The 18,142-nt window shown below is 45.5% G+C and overlaps 1 protein-coding gene across 8 annotated transcripts in view; it reads left to right on the top strand.

Annotated features, from left to right (window-relative positions):
• Positions 1–17,920, top strand: part of BCAS1 (brain enriched myelin associated protein 1) — a 76,883-nt gene extending 58,963 nt beyond the window's left edge. For 3 of the 8 annotated variants that reach the window (XM_036418814.2, XM_036418817.2, XM_036418816.1), the window contains 3 exons: positions 4,105–4,170; positions 11,406–11,705; positions 14,454–15,139. In XM_036418814.2, the coding sequence (XP_036274707.1) occupies positions 4,105–4,170; positions 11,406–11,705; positions 14,454–14,528 (441 nt within the window). In that variant the 3' untranslated portion in view covers positions 14,529–15,139. Of the gene's footprint in view, positions 1–4,104; positions 4,171–11,405; positions 11,706–14,453; positions 15,140–17,348 lie in introns of those variants that run through there. The other 5 variants (XM_045574441.1, XM_045574438.1, XM_045574440.1 and 2 more) reach the window with 4 other exon arrangements.
• Positions 17,921–18,142: the final 222 nt, after the last annotated feature.

Raw genomic sequence — 18,142 nt, 5'->3', positions numbered from 1 at the left:
GGAAATATTTTTAGATTATATTTAATGGCTTCCAAATATTTAGATTATATTTAAAAGGTGTTTGTATTTGTGCGTGAAGAAAAAAATAAACTGCTCTAAGGGCCTGGAAATAGAGACAGTACCTGGTCCTTCCCTGTGGCACTCTTTGTTTTTTGTGTTGTTGTTTTGCTTTGAGCAAAATAAGTAAATGTTTCCACTGATTTTAGATATTGTTACATATAGTTTTGAAAAAATAATTGATTTAGTAGAAGAGAAAACTCAATTTCAAATGAATCCCCTTGTTTGTAAGCTATATCTCCAGTCATCAGATCATTGATTTTCTACCTTCTAGTCTCTGCCACCCTTAACTTTTCTTCAGATGATGCATTCACCATCCCATGACAAAGTAACTCTTGGTTGAGTTTTTATTTTAATAAATGCATTGCCCAGTTCATTTCTAAAGAGAGCCTTTTCCTTCCAGAAATTAACCTTATAACAGTAAAGGTAGAAAGAATATCATTTTTTTTCCAAATAATTTTATTTCAGCGAGAGGAAAAAATAGACTAATGTAAGTACTTACACTACAGGTAGATATAGCACTTCACAAAGACCCTGTGGGCTCCTACAGATCTTCAAAATAATTGCAAGGAACAGCTGAAACATCTGTCGTGCCCCAATCAAAAATGATTCTTCTATGCATTAAGTCAACTGTATGTCAAGAAATTGAATAGTTTAAGCATTATATTTTTATAAAGTGAGTGGGTAGAGGACTGTATTCATGTACCTGCAAACCAGGTAGGCAGATGAAGGTGGTAGAGAGAAATAGAGACATTCAGATCTATCATTTGTCAATATTAATAGCACCTTGTACTTGAAAAGTACAGCACGTTCCTCCTCCAAATTAGTGTCACATACATTGTTCCACTGAACCCTCCTCCAATCTCCTTAGACCATATGTTTTGTAAGAAACTCTTGGGTAAAGTAACATTCTCAGGCTTAGGTAAGAAAGACTGTGAACTTCAATATTGAGCAAAGTACATTCAATCTATTGAGTCTAAGAAAACCTGTTGAAATTTACTATCTGGAAAGGGGTGGGGAGATGGTGGTTTGTCATGGTAATTACAAAACAAAACCAAACCCAAGAGTTTTCTAGCCAAAGTTCTGGTTTTTGTTGTTGTTGTTGTTGCTTAATATATTTTTATTGATTTCAGAGAGGAAGGGAGAGGGAGAGAGAGAGAAAAATATCAATGATGAGAGAGAATCATTGATCGACTGCCTCCTGCACGCCCCATTCTGGAGATCGAGCCCCCAACCCAGGCATGTGCCCTGACTGGAAATTGAACCCTGACTTCCTAGTTCATAGGTTGATGCTCAACCACTGAGCCACGCCAGTCAGGTGGTTGGCAAACTCATTAGTCAGCAGAGCCAAATATCAACAGTACAATGATTGAAATTTCTTTTGAGAACCAAATTTTTCAAACTTAAACTTCCTCTAACACCACTTCTTCAAAATAGAATCACCCAGGCCGTGGTATTTTGTGGAAGAGCCACCCTCAAGGAGCCAAAGAGCTGCATGTGGCTCTTGAGCCGCAGTTTGTCGACCACGGGGCTAGCCAAAGTTCTTGATCTCAAATTCTTTCTTGAATATTAAATATAAATGCTGAACTGCTCATTAAGGAAGGGTTTCTGGAAGCAGCATTTGTTTAGGCAATTTCTGTCTTCACCAGCAACTTGTATTTCTCTCTATTCTTAAAGGGGAGGAATTCTACACTTCTCAGTTATTAATAATAATAATAGCTGCCATTTATGGCATGCAAATGGTGTGGCTGGCATTGTGCTAATAAGCACATCGCATGTGCCAACTCACTTATTAATATAAAAACCCTGTGAAACAGGCACAACTCCTGCCCTGCTGTGAGGGCACAGAGACTCAGGGCTGAAGCGACCTCCAGTCACAGAGATGCTAACTGGCCAAGCCAGAGCTCAGTCTCAGTTTTTGTTGATTCACCCTTATACTCGTGTTATTTCTGCTTCCTGGCTTCTCCTGGAAACTGGTTTCCTCTGAGACTATCTAAAGATTGGACAACCATAGCTTCACGTTGGTGATTCCCTTAGTAATGCTTACTGAGCAAACATCACTTTTATGTCGTGGTCCTACCTGAAATTGCCTAAAATTACACTGACTTGAAATTACAAGGCAAGTGGAGAGGAATTAATACATGGTGGATGTAAAGCTTGCACATAGTTTTCTGAATGTGCTTTGTCACTGAAATGAAGTTGGCTACCCCTGTAATTTTGTCTGAATTGTCCAATTTCATTCAAGTGGGCATTTTGGTAAACCACCAAGTTTGGACTTATAGCCTTTGTTTATCCTGGAAATTTCTGGCAGGTCCTATTCCTTGGATATATGTAGTGAGATCATGTTGCTGATATGCTCAGACTAAATTAAAATGGCTTCCCAGTTTTTCTTGTAAATCTCAATTTGGGTTGGATAACATCCCCATCAAAGTACACAACAACTCCCCTCGAGAATGTTGAGTACCTAAGAGATATATGCATTGGAAATGGTTCAAACGTGCCACGGAGTATCAAGCAATAGGAACGTAGGACCCGGCAAAGGAAACCAGAAATAATGTCATGAATAACCCAAGGCTTGGATGTCACAACCAGGCCCCATCTCCATGCCTTGATGATCATGAGCAGAAATAACCCCCATGAAGAAAGTTGCTCTGTATCTCGTTGGAAAGTTTCTGAAATTATTTCGGAGTCTTCAGACTGTTCTTTAAAGTGTTTGTCTCTGAAAGAATTTTAGTCTCTTTCAACAGGAGCTCTGCTATTTTTGACAGCTGGAAAAAATAAGTTTCTGTGGTTATGGTCCTTTTAATACAAAGCCCAACATGAACTATTCCAATTCGTCTCTGGAGAGGAGTTCTGCCCAGAGGAGAGAAGGGGAATAGAGAGAATAAACAAGGGATGAGAGAAGGAATTAAGGCTGAGGGAGAGAGGGAGGAAGCAATGAAAGACCACCAAATGTCACCAATGAAAGGCTACCAGTGGTTTTTTTTATTGTTTATTCATCTACTGTATTTTTATTGTTTCCAGTTTTATTAAGATACTAGAGTGCCAGTGTGGGGGTGGGAGGTGGGTCCCTCAGCCCGGCCTGCCCCCTCTCACAGTCCAGGAGCCCTCAGGGGTGGGAGGTGACCCAGTGATCAAGGGAAAGTGATGCCCCCATCACACCTCTTCTGCTGCCACTGCCAGCAGCGCAAGCCTCGGCCAGCCCTGGTTACCTGAGCCTTGGGCAGCCCTGGGTGGTTGGGCAGCCACCATCTGAGGTTTTCCTGCTCCTCAGGCTGGCCCTGGGCAGCTAGGGGACTGAGGGGAATGAGGGACTCTATAGGCAGGGCTGAGGGGACTGGGTGCCACCATCTTGTGACTGTGTGCGCCGCCATCTTTGAGGACATGGCAGTCAATTAGCATATCCCCTCCTAATTAGATAGGATAATGGACATATATCACTGTATGACTTTCAGGTGTACAGCATAAAGGTTTGAAAGTTTAGTTAGCATCCATGATCTCATACAGTTACAATGAAAAGAAATGGGGTGGGGGAGAAAAATATGTTTCTTCTTGTGATGAAAATTCTTAGGACTTGGTGTCTTAACAACTTTTCTATATCATCCAGCAAAGGTCACTGTGGTCTCTTGTGTACATTACACCCCATAATACTTATTTATCTTATAACTGGATGTTTGCACCTTTGGGCCACCTATTTGTTCATTGATTCATTCATCAATGTTTTCAGCCACCTCCTGGTTCCAACATTGGTATTTTTATCACGACTTATTGATCCCAGAATTACCTAACCCTACAGTTGAAGATTTGTGTTGTTGTCATTTTTGGATGCTGACACTTGAACTTAATTATTTAGACTCTCTGGGTGCAGACCATGGAAATTGTATATTTTCATAATTGTATATTTTCATTTCTAGTTGGTCTGCCATTTGTCTTAATCTGATTCTCAACAACGAATGGCTATGGCCACCCATATCAGAACTGCCTTTGTGTACTCTATTTTGCTGTGCGTATGGTAGCTGAAAGGCCCTTGTCTGTTTGTTATTTTAGTCAGTGAAAGGGGATGGAGGGACCGCCCACTCAGAAGAAATAAATGGGAAAGACTCCAGCTACCAAGTAAGTGACTGGTGAACGCGGTTCGGTGGTGGGTTTAGCTGTCACGTTCTCAGTTCTTTCCAGCCTCATTTCCAATGCAGTCATCAACCATGCCAGCTCATTCAATGTCTCCAGGTTAAGCGCCTACTACCTATCAGCATTAATGGGCTCTGCAGATACAAGCATGAACAAGCCAGAGTTCCCCAGCTATTTCTTATTGCAAAGCTTTTCCACACGCTCTTCCCTCTTCTCCATGTGGGAAATTTCTTGAGCAGTTCTCCCAAGACTTCCCCAGTGGGTCCTGAACTCCACCCCACCCCCCATATTCAAACAAACCAAGACGATTGGCCTCCTTACGTTTGGCCATTCATGTGGGCCCGGCACGGTGTCATTACTAGCTGACGTAGTCCTCCCAGAGGCACGAGGTATGATGTCTTTAATTATCCCCCTACAGACGAGGAAGCTGAGAGACCGAACAGTTTATTCCAGGCCACACACCTGGTCCCTTAGACTTCAGACGCCAAACTCTTAGCTCTTCCCTGTATCTTAAAACCTTCCATGCAACAAAAACAGTGGGTGAGCTGTGGGAATGGGGTCACTGGTCACTGGGCTTTTCTGAATGGGAGCCTCTGGCTCATTGTCTGCTGTACTTGGGCTTCTGTGTGTTAGCCTTTGCTAGAACGTAGGCAGCAGGGGCCCGACAGAAATACTGGGGACACCCGGTTACAGAGCAGCTTCTCGGGCACACTGAGTGTCTGATGTGCTTTTATGCAGGGAGGCTGACCTCCGGGGGCTGCCACCTGCAGAGACCTCCTCGGGCCCGGGGACAGCAGTCTTCCCACTTCCTTCCAAGGATGTGCTCAATCCACCGTGTCAGCAACAGCACTCTGACTGCTCCTTCTCAACAGACCTGCCCCCTCTCATAGAGTCTCTGGACCTTGGGACAGTAATAACTTCATGAATCAGAGATTGTAAACATATACCCAGGAGGTTAAATGCAGCTCACAGGGCACTGGGGCTGTGGTTTGCTGTAAACAGCGCTTTAAAACTTGAGAAGTCGGTACTTAAAAATGCACATATGTCACATTTTTAAAAAATCAATCTTTAAGTTTCCATTGAAAAGCCAGATCTGACGATTACACTGGGCTGTCATCCTACATAGCATCTCGAGGCTGGGTCTGAGCAGCTGTTTAAACAGGGCACGTGACATTCAGCTCACCACAGTGCCCCACTCCACACTGTCTCCTGACATCAAAGTCAGCATCGCTTCAACTGGTGCTTTCTTACACTAAAGCAGTGGTCAGCAAACTGCGGCTCGAGAGCCACATGCGGCTCACAAGCCCGGTTTGCAGCTCTGTCGACTAATGAATTTGCCGACCACTGCCTTAGGGAAAAACACTTAAACAACATTTTAATAATATACTAATGTCTTTAACTTGAAGTCAAAACTTCTGGGTAAAGGTGATAACTTACACAGTGGTCGGCAAATTCATTAGTCAACAGAGCGGCAAACCGAGGCTCATGAGCCGCATGTGGCTTGCGAGCCGCAGTTTGCCGACCACTGCCTAGAGAACTAATTCCTTGTCCCTACATTGGTTTCACAACTGGGGGGGGGGGGGGGGGGGGGGGGGGTGTGTAAGTCTCCATGAAAGTATTCTTACCTGTAGCTTGGGTCATGTTTTATTTTATCTGTCTGGCCCCTGTAGGCATTTCAATTCAAGTAAATTGTGGAGAAAAGGCTTTTGCTTCCTAGTAGATATTTTTTTAAATAAATCTTTATTATTCACATTATTACAAAAGATCCTCATTTTTTTTCCCCTCCACCAGCTTCCCACCCCACCCTCTGCCCTTTCCCCACCCCCAATTGTTCCTCATCCATAGGTGCACAGTTTATGTTCAATCTCTTCCCGCACCCCCCCACTCCTCTTTTCCCCAAGAATTGTCAGAGCACTCCCCTTCCATACCTCTAATTCTATTATATTCACCAGTTAATATTGTTCATCAAGTTTTTTAATTCCCTTGGTTTTTAGATTCACTTGTTGATAGTTACATATTTATTGTTCATAATTTTTATCTTTATTTTCTTCCTCTTCCTAAGGAACCCCCTTCAGCAATTCATATAATTCTGGTTTGGTGGTGATGAACTCCTTTAGCTTTTTTTATTTGGTTTTTTTTGTTTGTTTGTTTCTTTATTTTTATTTTTTTATTTATTTATTTTTTTTTTTTTGAGAAAGCTGGAGTGGTTTCATTAATGTCAGATAAATGAGACTACAGAGCAATGAAAAATATTAGCTATAAAGAGGGACATTTGTAGCGATAACAGAGTCAAATGACAAGGAAGGGAACACAGACCAAGCCAGTTACCAGGCTGCTGTACTGAGGTGCCACCGGTCGGGTGGCTTGTAAACAACAGAAAGTTCTTTCTCGCAGATCCGGAGGCTCTGATTCTATTATATTCAATAGTTAATATTGTTCCTCAGATTTTTTTTTTTTTTTTTTTTAGTTTCCTTGGTTTTTAGATTCACTTGTTGATAGTTACGTATTTATTGTTCATAATTTTTATCTTTATTTACTTTCTCTTCTGAAAGAACCCCCTTCAGCAATTCATATAATTCTGATTTGGTGGTGATGAACTCCTTTAGCTTTTTTTTATTAGTGAAGCTCTTTATCTGACCTTCGAATCTGAGTGATAGCTTTGCTGGATAGATTATCTTTGGCTGTAGGTTCTTGCTATTCATCACCTTGAATATTTCTTGCCATTCCCGTCTGGCCTGCATGATTTCTGTTGAGAAATCAGCTGACAATCGTATAGGTGCTCCTTTATAGGTAACTACCTTCTTTGCTCTTGCTTCTTTTAATATTCTCTCTTTGTCTTTTGCTCTTGGAATCTTAATTATGATTTGTCTTGGTGTGGTCCTCTTTGGATTCCTTTTGTTTGGAGTTCTGTGCGCTTCCTGGACTTGTAAGTCTAATTCTTTCACCAGGTGGGGAAAGTTTTCTGTCACTATTTCTTTCAGTATGTTTTCGATATCTTGCTCTCTCTCATCTTCTGGGACCCCCATAATTCTGATGTTGGTTCGCTTGAAGTTGTCCCAGAGGTTTCTTACATTATCTTCAACTTTCTGGATTCTCTGGCCTTCTTGCGTCTGCGGAAGAGTGTCTTCTGGCTCTTTATGTTCCAAATCTTTGACTTGATTCTTGCGATCTTCCATTCTGTTTTTAGGACTCCATAAAATATTTTTTATTTCAGAGAATGTATTCTTTATTTCTTGTTGATCCCTTATTATTTCTAGTTGATCCCTTTTCATATCCTCATAGGTCTTGTTTATTTTATCGGCCTTTTCTAGGAGATTCTTGAACAACCTTATAAGTGTGGTTTTGAACTCTATATCCAGTTGCTTTTTGTCCTCCATTTCTTTCGTTTGTGATCTATTTGGTTTAGGCATTTTCGCAGGCAGCTTTCCTGATGGGGCGGGATTTCAGGGTGGAGCCTACAGCCTTGGCTTCCGTCAGCCCCGCCCTATGCGACTCCTGAGACTCAGGGTCCTTCAGTACTTGTTGCGAGCACCTCTGAGAGAAAGGTGCCCTCGATTTTCGCCTGCTGCCAAACTGTCTATGCTCTCCCCCAATGAGTCCGGTATTGGGGTTCAGTTCAGTTGGTAGTGGGATTGGAGGTGGCATTCAGAGCAGTCTGGAGCCCCTGTCTCCTTCCCGTCAGGGCAATCCCGAGGCACAGCCAGCCGGCCCTTCTCTGCGCGCAGTGTGCGCGCCTCTGGGACCTCCTTTCGCCGCTTCCCTGGAGTCCCGCCTTACAGCCCGGCTCCCTATGGGTGAGCCTGGGTCCCCGGGGTCTGGCCTAGAATTGGGGTTCAGAGCAGTTGGAGCTGGGCCCAGCACAGTCGGAGCTTTTCTCTCCTTCCCGCTTGGGACCACCAGCCAGGCACTCGGCCTCCCTCCTCTCCGACTCTGTCCTCTCCGCACGCACCGCGTGTCTCCGTACCTTGGGCTTTTACAGCTCCTCCGCACTTCCTTCTGGTTTTCTCCTTGCTTCTTGTTGTAGAATTTCCAGTCAGTCAACTTTCCTGTAGCTCTGGGTAATGTCCATTTTATATTTTAGTTGTATTTTGTTGAAATTGTTGTGTGCGGCTGTGGCTAGTTGCCTACCCGAGCAGCCATCTTGGATTCTCCCAGCTTTTTTTATTTGTGAAGCTCTTTATTTGGCCTTCAATTCTGAGTGATAGCTTTGCTGGGTAGAGTATTTTTGGCTGTAGGTTCTTGTTATTCATTATCTTGAATATTTCTTGCCATTCCCGTCTGGCCTGCATGGTTTCTGTTGAGAAATCAGCTGACAGTCGTATGGGTGCTCCTTTATAGGTAACTACTTGCTTTTCTCTTGCTGCTTTTAATATTTTCTCTTTGTTTTTTGCTCTTGGAATTTTAATTATGATGTGTCTTTGTGTGGTCCTCTGGATTCCTTTTGTTTGGGGTTCTGTGTGCTTCCTGGACTTGTAAGTCTAATTCTTTCCCCAGGTGGGGGAAGTTTTCTGTCACTATTTCTTTCAATATGTTTTTGGTATCTTGCTCTTTGTCATCTTCTAGGATGCCCATAATTCTGATGTTGGTTCACTTGAAGTTGTCCCAGAGGTTTCTTACACTATCTTCAGCTTTCTGAATTCTCTTGTCTTCTTGCTTCTGTGGAGGAGTGTCCTCTGGCTCTTTGTGTTCCAAGTCTTTGACTTGATTCTTGCAATCTCCCATTCTGTTTTTAGGACTCTGTATAATATTTTTTATTTCAGAGAATGTATTCTTTATTTCTTGTTGATCCCTTATTATTTCTAGTTGATCCTTTATTATTTCTAGTTGATCCCTTTTCTTATCTTCAAAGGTCTTGTTTATTTTATTGGCCTTTTCTAGGAGATTCTTGAAAAACCTTATAAGCGTGGTTTTGAACTCTATAGCCAGTCGCTTTTTGTCCTCCATTTCTTTTGTTTGTGATCTGTTTCCTTGTCTGGGCATTTTCACTGCTTCCCTGAGTTGGTAAGGTGGGAGGATCAGCTGTATCTATGCCAGGAGACAGCCTTATTACACTAGACTTGGAAAACTGCAAGAGCCTCTGTGCTCAGCTTGGATGGGGTGGAGTTTCAGGGTGGAGCCTACAGCCGTGGCTTTTGATTAGCCCCGCCCTATGAGGTTCCTGAATCTCAGTGTTCCTCTGAGAGAAAGGTGCCCTAGAGTTTCGCCCGCTACCAGATAGTCTAGTCTCTCCCCCCACGAGCCCGCAACTAGGGTTCTGTGCAGTTGGAAGTGGGGTTAAGATCAGTCTGGAGCTTATGTTTCCTTCCCACTAGGTCAATCCAGCGGCTCAATCAACAGTCTGTCCTCTGCGCGAAATGTGTGCGACTCGGGGGCGCTGCCTTTCGCCACTCCCCTGAGTGTCTGCCTTACAGCCCAGATTCCCTCTATATGAGCCTGGGGCTTAAGGGTCTCATCCAGAACTGGAGTTCAGTGCTGTTGGAACTGGGGCTCAGCACAGTCTGGAGCTTTTCTCTCCTTCCCACTAGGGCAATCTAGCAGCACAGTCAACAGTCAGTCCTCTGCGCGCAATGTGCGTGACTTCGGGGGCTCTGTTTTTTGCTGCTTCTCTGGGATTCCACCTCACAGCCCCGACTCCCTCTGTTTGAGCCTGGGTTCCCAGGATCTCGCTCAGAACAGGGGTTCAGTGCTTTTGGAACTGGGGTTCAGCACAGTCTGGAGCTTTTATCTCCTTCCAGCTAGGGAACACCAGCCAGGCACTCAGCCTCCCTCTCCTCTCCAGCTCCGTTCTCTCTCTGTGCATGCAACGTGTCTTCGTACCTTAGGCTTTTACAGCTCTTCTTATTTTCCTTCTGGTTTACTCTTTCCTTCTCGTTGTAGAATTTCCAGTCAGTCCACTTTCCTGTAGTTCTGGATAATGTCCACTTTATATATATTTTAGTTGTATTTTTTGAAATTGTTGTGTGAGGCTGCAGTTAGGCAGTTACCAATGCCGCCATCTTGATTTCTCTCCCCTAGTAGATTTTTTTTTAATCTGTCCATAATTTACCCAGTATTCTCTAGAATTTTAAATTTTACAGCCTCATCCCTCCAAATGGTAGAAACCAAATAGGATTATAAACATTTCACTTTGGCATGAAAGGATGTGAGTTCAAAACTAAAAGTAAAACAATCTCCTTTATCACTGCTTGATGAAGCAAAGGGACAATTTCACACCCGAAATTAAGGTAGACATAGACTAGAAAAGGTAACCCCAAGAAAAGAGCCGCATGCAGTTGCACGTGCAGAAATATCTCAAAACTAGCATTAGCGTGAAGGGCTTCAGGAACAGCTGGATCCAGGCACACACACAGTGCCATCAATATGTGGGCTCTTTCTCTCCTGTCTCTCAGCTTTCCTCTGTGTCCACTAACTTTTCAAACATATTTTTTTTGGAAATGCCCTGGCTCTGGGAGCTGCAGGCTTGCTTTTTTCTTTAAACCCAGCAGAAAATGAGCAGGACTCTCTCACATAGCTATTTGAACAAAGCTCCCGAGATAAGCTCAGTTTTCATCTGCTTGGCTATCCTGAACAGCAGCCCAATCACAAGCAATAGTTTGATTGGCCAGCCTGGGTCACGTGTTTGCCTAAAAGCTAAAGAATAGACTAGAGCAGTGATCGGCAAACTGTGGCTTTGGACCCTTGAGTGTTCTAACACCACTTCTTCAAAATACACTCGCCCAGGCTGAAAACCAACTTCTGCGCATGGGCCATGAAGTTTCAATAGCACTGTACGTGCATGCCTGCACATGGTATTTTGTGGAAGAGCCACACTCAAAGGGCCAAAGAGCCACATGTTTGCCAACCACTGGACTAGAGGGAAGAGTGGTTCCCAAGGAAAACCCAGGTTCTAGCACCAGAAAAAGGAAGAAGAATGCTTGCTGGGAAAGTATGACATTAACAAATTATCAGATGAATAAATAAATGTCCCCTACTGTGAGTATACCGTAATAAGTATTGGTGTGTTTCTTGGTTTTCTTATTTATTTATTTATTTATTTATTTATTTATTTATTTATTTATTATTTTTATTTATTTTTATTTATTTTTATTTATTTTTTCTTCATTCCACCCAGGACTCATGAAAACCTAGATCCCATCCAACATTTGAGTATCTCTGTTTTGACGTATTTATTGAGAGTTGTCTTGCAGCCACTGAGATGCATGTGTTTGAACTTGTTGTAGACTCCGCACTCCCCGCAGAAGGCCCCCGCGCCACCCGAGCCCGAGCCTGCAGGAGCAGGGGCGAGCCAGAAGGGCAAGGAGGGCTCCGCCAAGGACAAGGACAAGGATAAGAAGACAGTGGCCGAGAGCAACAAGCCGCGGAACAACAAGCAGGAAGCCAAAGAGCCGGCCCCGTGTGCGTGTGTGGAGCCCGCCGTGGCCGTGGCCATGGTCCAGGCCAACACGCTGCAGAATGGGGACCGGCTCCAGAAGAGACCTGAGAAGCGGCGCCAGTCCCTTGGGGGCTTCTTCAAGGGCCTGGTAGGTGGAGCTTTTCACATTTCTCTCTGGGCTCTGGCCAAGGTGAGCCTCCTGCCTCCTGAGGGGACCACTGGCTAGGGGCTGGCAGGACATCTGTCAACCAGTACTTACCGAGCACCTGCTCTGTGCCAGGCGCGGTGCTGGGCACAGAGAGAGAAGGTGGACACAGGCCTTGCCCTCTGGAGTGACAGTCCCGGTGGGATGGATGGGGTGGGGGTGTGGAGTCTGGCAACAGGTGGGAGGCAGAAGGTAAACCTGTGAAGGGAGCCTGAGGGTGAGGGCGTGGCCTGGCCTTGCCCTTGAGAGGAGTCAGGGAAACGCTTCTCGAGGAAGTGGAGTCTCAAACTAGTCTGCGGACAGAGGGACAAGGGGAGGTCTGAAGGCAGAATGTGTGCCAGGCAGAGGAAAGACAGGTGCCAAGGCATGCTGGAGAGGGGGCAGAGAACTGGAGTTCCATCTGGCTGGAAGAGAGAAAGCAAGGACAGGGGATGTTGGCAGGGACAGGGGATGACAAGAAGCATCGATGGCTGTCTGTGGCCAAACAGAGCCTTGAAGGATTTCCACCAGGGAGATTGCTCTAAGCCTGACCCTGCAGGCTGGGTGCACAGGTGACTAAGCTTAGCTGCTTCCATCCCAGGAAGCCAGGTGGGCATGAGCGGAGGACTGACATTAATACTTAGTCAACCTTTTTGTGTTCTCCATTTCTGTCCGTTCAGTTGTTTCCTCCCAGGCTATTGGCTTTGCCCTATCTGTCATGACAAATGCCCTGTTCCCCCCCCCCCCCCCCCCCCCGGTGTGGCAGCTGGCCGGATGCATGTCTCATGGATGCACGAGTGGGTGAATGGCTCGATGAGGGGATGTATGAATAGATGATGGGTGGATGGGCAAATGGGTGCATGGATAGATGGATAAATGCATAGATGCATGCCTCGTGGATGGATGCTTGGGTGAATGGATGGATGGATGAGGGGATGGATGAGCAGATGATGGGTGGATGGGGCAAATGGATGAATGGATAAATGGATGGATGCATAGATTTATTAAATACTGTATTTTCTGTACAAAAAATATAATTAAAACTACTTTGGCCACTCCTTTATATACTATACTACACTGTGCTACCTTATATATATTTATATTATATATACAATGGTTTACTGTACTATATATACTATATACTATGCTACATTAACTCTACTAGGTTTCAATATATATGTGTATATATATTATTCAATATACACTATCCTATAGTATACTATCCTATACTACATTATACTATACAATACTATCTATATATACTATTATACTACTCCATACTATATGCATTTTACTATATGTGCTTCACTCTATGTACTCTCTGCCCTTGGGTTAGGGTTACTGTACTAAATATGCTATCCCATTATACTATACTACTTTACAATGTATTTGCTATATTGTAAAACAGGGCCAGTAATAATAGTACCCCCGATAATGCAGCAAGATGGATAAATCTCAAACCCATTAAGCTTCATGAAAGAAGCTAGACTCAGAGCTCTGTGCTCTGTGATCCCATTGCTATGGCATCCTGAAAGAGGCAAAAGTCTAGGCATGGAGAACAGCCCCTGGTTACCAGTGTCTGGGGCTGGGGGGAGGGGTTGACTCTAAAGGGGCCTAGGGATTTGTAAGCGATTGAATGCCATATTTTGGTTTTGGTGGTGGTTATAGGGCTACTTATATTGGTCAAAGATCAGAGAACTATATACAAACAGGATTCATTTTATTGTATGCAAATTATACTTGACAGAAAAGGTTAAATAATAATAACAACAGTAATAATAGCACTTGATTCCTAGAGTTTATTCAGCCACATTCAGGTGATACCTACTGTGTGCTGGCACGTGCTGGGCACCGGGAAACAGCTGGCATCCTCAGAGCGCCATGCAGGTGGAGACAGTGTGGTGAGGAAGTGGTTAGAGAGGGGGACTGACATGAGCTATAATCATGGAGGGCTTTCTGTGCCCCAGGCATGGCACTAGGTGCATTACAAGTACAAACTCACTTTATCTTAGAACAATTCTCTGCGATGACTTGTATCACTCACAATTATTTTAAAGAATAATTTATTGATTTTGAGAGAGGGAGGAAGGGAGAGAGAGAGAGAAACATCAATGTGAGAGCATAACATTGATCAGCTGCCTCCTGCATGCCCCAACCAGGGATCAAGCCCACAGCCTTTCAGTGCACCAGATGACACTCAGCCAGCCTTGCCACACAAGCCAGGGCTGTCACCCCATTTTAAACATGAAGAAACTGGCCCTGGGCAGGTAACTCGGTTGGTTGGAGCATTATCCTGATATGCCAAGGTTTTGGGTTTGATCCCCAGTCATGGCACGAACAAAAATCAACCAGTGATTGCATAAATAAGTGGAATGACAAATCAATTTCTCTCTCTCTCTCTAAAAAAAAAAAAAAAAAAGAAAAAGAAAAAGAAAAGAAAAGAGAAAGAGAAAGAGAAAGAGAAAGAGACAGAGAAAGAGAAAGAGAAAGCTGACTGAAGCACAACCAGTTATTTGTCTAAGATTTCACAGAGCTAGAAAGTAATAGAAGGGGGCATTGAATTTGGGCCTCTGATAGGAGACCATTCTCTTCGAGTAAGGTGCATTCACTGAGCACAGCACTTGGCACGGAGTAAATGCTAAATAAGTGGCAGGTGTTGCTGTTGCTGTTCCAGATCCTCATCAGGACATACTTTCTGGTGTTTTTCTCCAGGGACCAAAGCGGATGATGGACGCTCAAGTGCAAACAGACCCCGTATCCATCGGACCAGTTGGCAAACCCAAGTAAACAAATCGCCACGGTTCCCACCATGTCCTCCTGCCTCCAAGATGCCTCCTCCCTCCCCACCTCCTCCCCAGCCCACGCCATGTATATATGTTTCCCTCTGATGGCCACAGAATGAAATGCTGCCAAAAACCACGCCTGAGCCGCTGTACATTGAGATGTATTATTTATGTCTCTGGTCCGATCTTTGCTGGGTAAATAATCGCAAGGATGGCTTAGCAGGTTCACTCGTCAGGTCAGAAGAGTGGGTGGTGGGGTGGGGTGGAGAAATCCCTCTGGTTGAACTATGAAGCATGGCAGCGACAAGTTGCAGGAAAGAAATGATTTGTCGTAAACGGGCTCGCCCAAGAAGAGAGGAAAATCTGCTTAAGTTCACGTTTCAAGGAGGGAAGGCCTGGGCTCCGTCTGGGGAGGCTGCCAGTTTCCCAGAGCGGCGTGTGTGGGGAGGGAAGAGAGGAATGAATATGAGTCGTTTTTCACACAGGGTCCTTGAACGTATTGACAAGAGGGGCCAGACTGACTGGAGTGGGCTTGAAACAGTTTGGGCAAACAATTGCTTTGTTGAGGCTCAGTGACAAGGGCGAGGATTACAACTTAAAAAAACAAAACACACACACACACACACACACACACACACACACACACACACACACACACAAAATAAATGAAGTTGCTAGTTTATTTTGCAACACAAGGGGGCGCCCAGGGCTCCGTGTGACTCCTGCATCCTGTGTCCCTGTGTTTTTCTCAGATGGAGGGATTTGCTTCATGTGCTCTGTCTGGCACTGTCTCCAGTCTGTCTGTAATTTCCTAATGTTCTCAGATGTGCTCTGATAAAACCCTCCCGTAACCCCCTTAATAAAAAGTTACAGATTATTCACAAATGAGTTTTTTTTAATACTTGTACAGAGGAGTAAATAGGACCAGCAGTCTATTAAAATGTAATTCAAAAGTCGCATATGATTGGCTGATATCATGTACTGTATCTTTCTTTCTTTGATTTAATAAAAAAAAAATACATTGACATCTAAAGCATCTTTTAATTTTCCACTTTTAAAGCAGGTCTCTCACATCCTATGTCTGAGACGCCTTCACCTTCCTCAGTTTAAAAAAAAAAATCAGTACTCTTCCTCCAGCTTGCCCTCTCTCTCCGCTCCTCCCAGGTTCCCTGTGTGTGGGCACACAGGTGGGCATACCATGACACACACCTACTGCATATAAAAGTACTGCCTTGGGTCCAGCTGCCTGGCGCTGAGCTTGAGACGGGATTGATCCCGATGCATGTGAAATGCTGTGGGAGGACTTCCTGCAGAAGGGGAGGAAGAGAGCAGGGCTGGGAAGGAGCTGAGCAAAGCCTGGTCTCAGCCGAGCTGGGCTGCCCGGTGCCTGGGGGCGCTGCGGCATGAAGTGCGCCTCACAGCAGGTGCCTCCTCCAGCCCAGGGGCCACCCTTCCGGGCGGGCGGGAAGGGCAAGCTGCTCCCATTGCGCTGAGACGCGGGCTCCCTGCGCAGCGAGAGGACGTCTGTCTGCATGGGCGGCGTCCGCTCACAGGTACACGCACGGGGATTTGCATTCATACCTCTGAGCATAAGTGCATGTGTTTATACATACACACATACACTGCATACAGAAACAAAGGCATGCACACGTTTATACATATGAACATAAGTGCATACAGGAATTGATAAATACATGCATACATTCGTATTCAACACACTAATAGACGCATGTAACTAACACACACACACTTGCCCATACAAAGCCATCACATGCGTGACCCATCACACACTGATTGAAAATCAAATGAATATATTCTAAGACTGCACTTTAGCCAAACAAAACCATGGATTGGGCCACAAGGTGTTTAGAACGTGTATTTGGGAGGAGGAGAAAAGTGGGATCTCTAAGAACACAGGTCAGGGGGCCCTTTGCTGCTGGGCACGCGGGGTGCTCATTTCAAACAAAGACCCGAGGTGTCTCCCTGCGGCTGAGTGACTTCCTCACACTGCCTGCCCAGCCTGGGGGTTACTCTGAGAATGACCTCATGACACAAGTGTGGGGGGGAAACCCTCTGGGGAAGCCCTCGCTGTGGGGGGGACGCTCCGGCCCGGGGTCACACAGCGTGGGAAGAGGCCAGGGAGCCGGCAGCTGGGGACTCCTTTGTGTCCGCACACCAGCGGGGGTTTGCGGGCCACACCACTCCACCAGTCCACGGAGAAAGGCGACGGTTTCCTTTGCAAGTTTCATCTCCCTGGATGCTTGGGCCTTGGGCCTGATGAGAATCCCCAGGAGAAACTGAGTCATGCAGAAGGAGCCCTCCCACCTGCCATCTCCCCCTCCCCCCCAAAAATGTGAAATATTAAAAGAGGTCCTTTGCTGAGAAGCCCCCTGCAGAGCATGCCAGCAGTTCCTATAACTTGTTTCCCATCCTCCTGGCCAGAAGGAAAGCAGTCTTTTCATGAAATGGCTGCTTTCTAAGGCATGAACACTGAGCCCAGCTGACTTCTGCGGGGAGCTCTATATGAACTGTTACCATAGCGCCAGGAAGCAAGGTTAGCTCCACGTCTGAGGGTGTGTGGACTTCGTTTGATGGGGGGGGGGGGGGGGGGTTGTTTTGGTTTTGGTTGAGTGTGTGTGTCCGCTGAGAGCCTGCTCCTGAGCGTGTACCGTAAACACGAAGATGGTCCTCAAACTAAGCCGCTCAGCAGCAAAACTGCCTCCGCGCAACTTCCAACACCCGAAACTGAGAGACATGGCCTGGGGTGGGGCGGGGGCCGTTACAGTGTGTGCTCTCATTTACGTGTTTGCTTGTTTATTTTTAGGTGCACAGGAAAGTGTGTCTTCTCCAAAGCCAAGAAGTGGCCTTTCCCGAGAATTGAGCTATTGAGCTGAAATGGCTGACACTGGGGAAGCAAAACCAGAACTCCACTCCCGGGTCCAGCTGCCGGCGACTTGACTGATGCCCACATATTAACCCATTCACAGCACAGCTGTTCTCAGCGGCTTCCTGCCCTCACGACTTATCCTTTAGGTAGGGCCTAAAGGTTAGGGGAAGGGAGCACATACCCCCAAAATGCCCAACAGGGAGGGAAAGGGAAAGAAAGCGAAGTTCTTTTGTTTTTGTTGTCACCCCTTCTCCCACCCCCTCCCTCCTCTCTTTAAACAAATCGTCAGGGACTTAAACACACAGACACGGTAGCTGGTTGTCCTCGTTTGTTTGCAAACAGCCCAGATTCCCATTAAATTTCAGGAGGCCGGAGGCCGCAGCCTCTGTTACAAGCCCCGCTGGCACCTTCTCCGAGGGAGCAGATTCCTACCCACTGAACCTGACAAACGTCATTTCTGATGTCAGAGTCCCAAGTTGATCTTCAGATTTAAAAAAAAAAAAAAAATGCTGTGGGCTAGCTAATGGCACTGATTCACTCACCCACCACGGAGCAAGCGCAGAGCATGGCTCCCAGAAACAGGAGTTAGGAAGGGCTGGTTCCAACCATCCCCCCAACATGTCCCTTAAGCCTCTGTCCAGGCAGTTTTCAGGCTCCGAGGTCTAGATCTCAGTGGGAAGAACAGAAAGGACTCCATCAGGAAGAGCAGAAATTCCTAGCTGAGCAGCAAA

Source organism: Pipistrellus kuhlii, unplaced genomic scaffold, assembly GCF_014108245.1.
Source record: "Pipistrellus kuhlii isolate mPipKuh1 unplaced genomic scaffold, mPipKuh1.p scaffold_m20_p_6, whole genome shotgun sequence".
NCBI classification, from domain to species: Eukaryota; Metazoa; Chordata; class Mammalia; order Chiroptera; family Vespertilionidae; genus Pipistrellus; species Pipistrellus kuhlii.
This window is presented reverse-complemented; position numbering and strand designations above follow the sequence as displayed.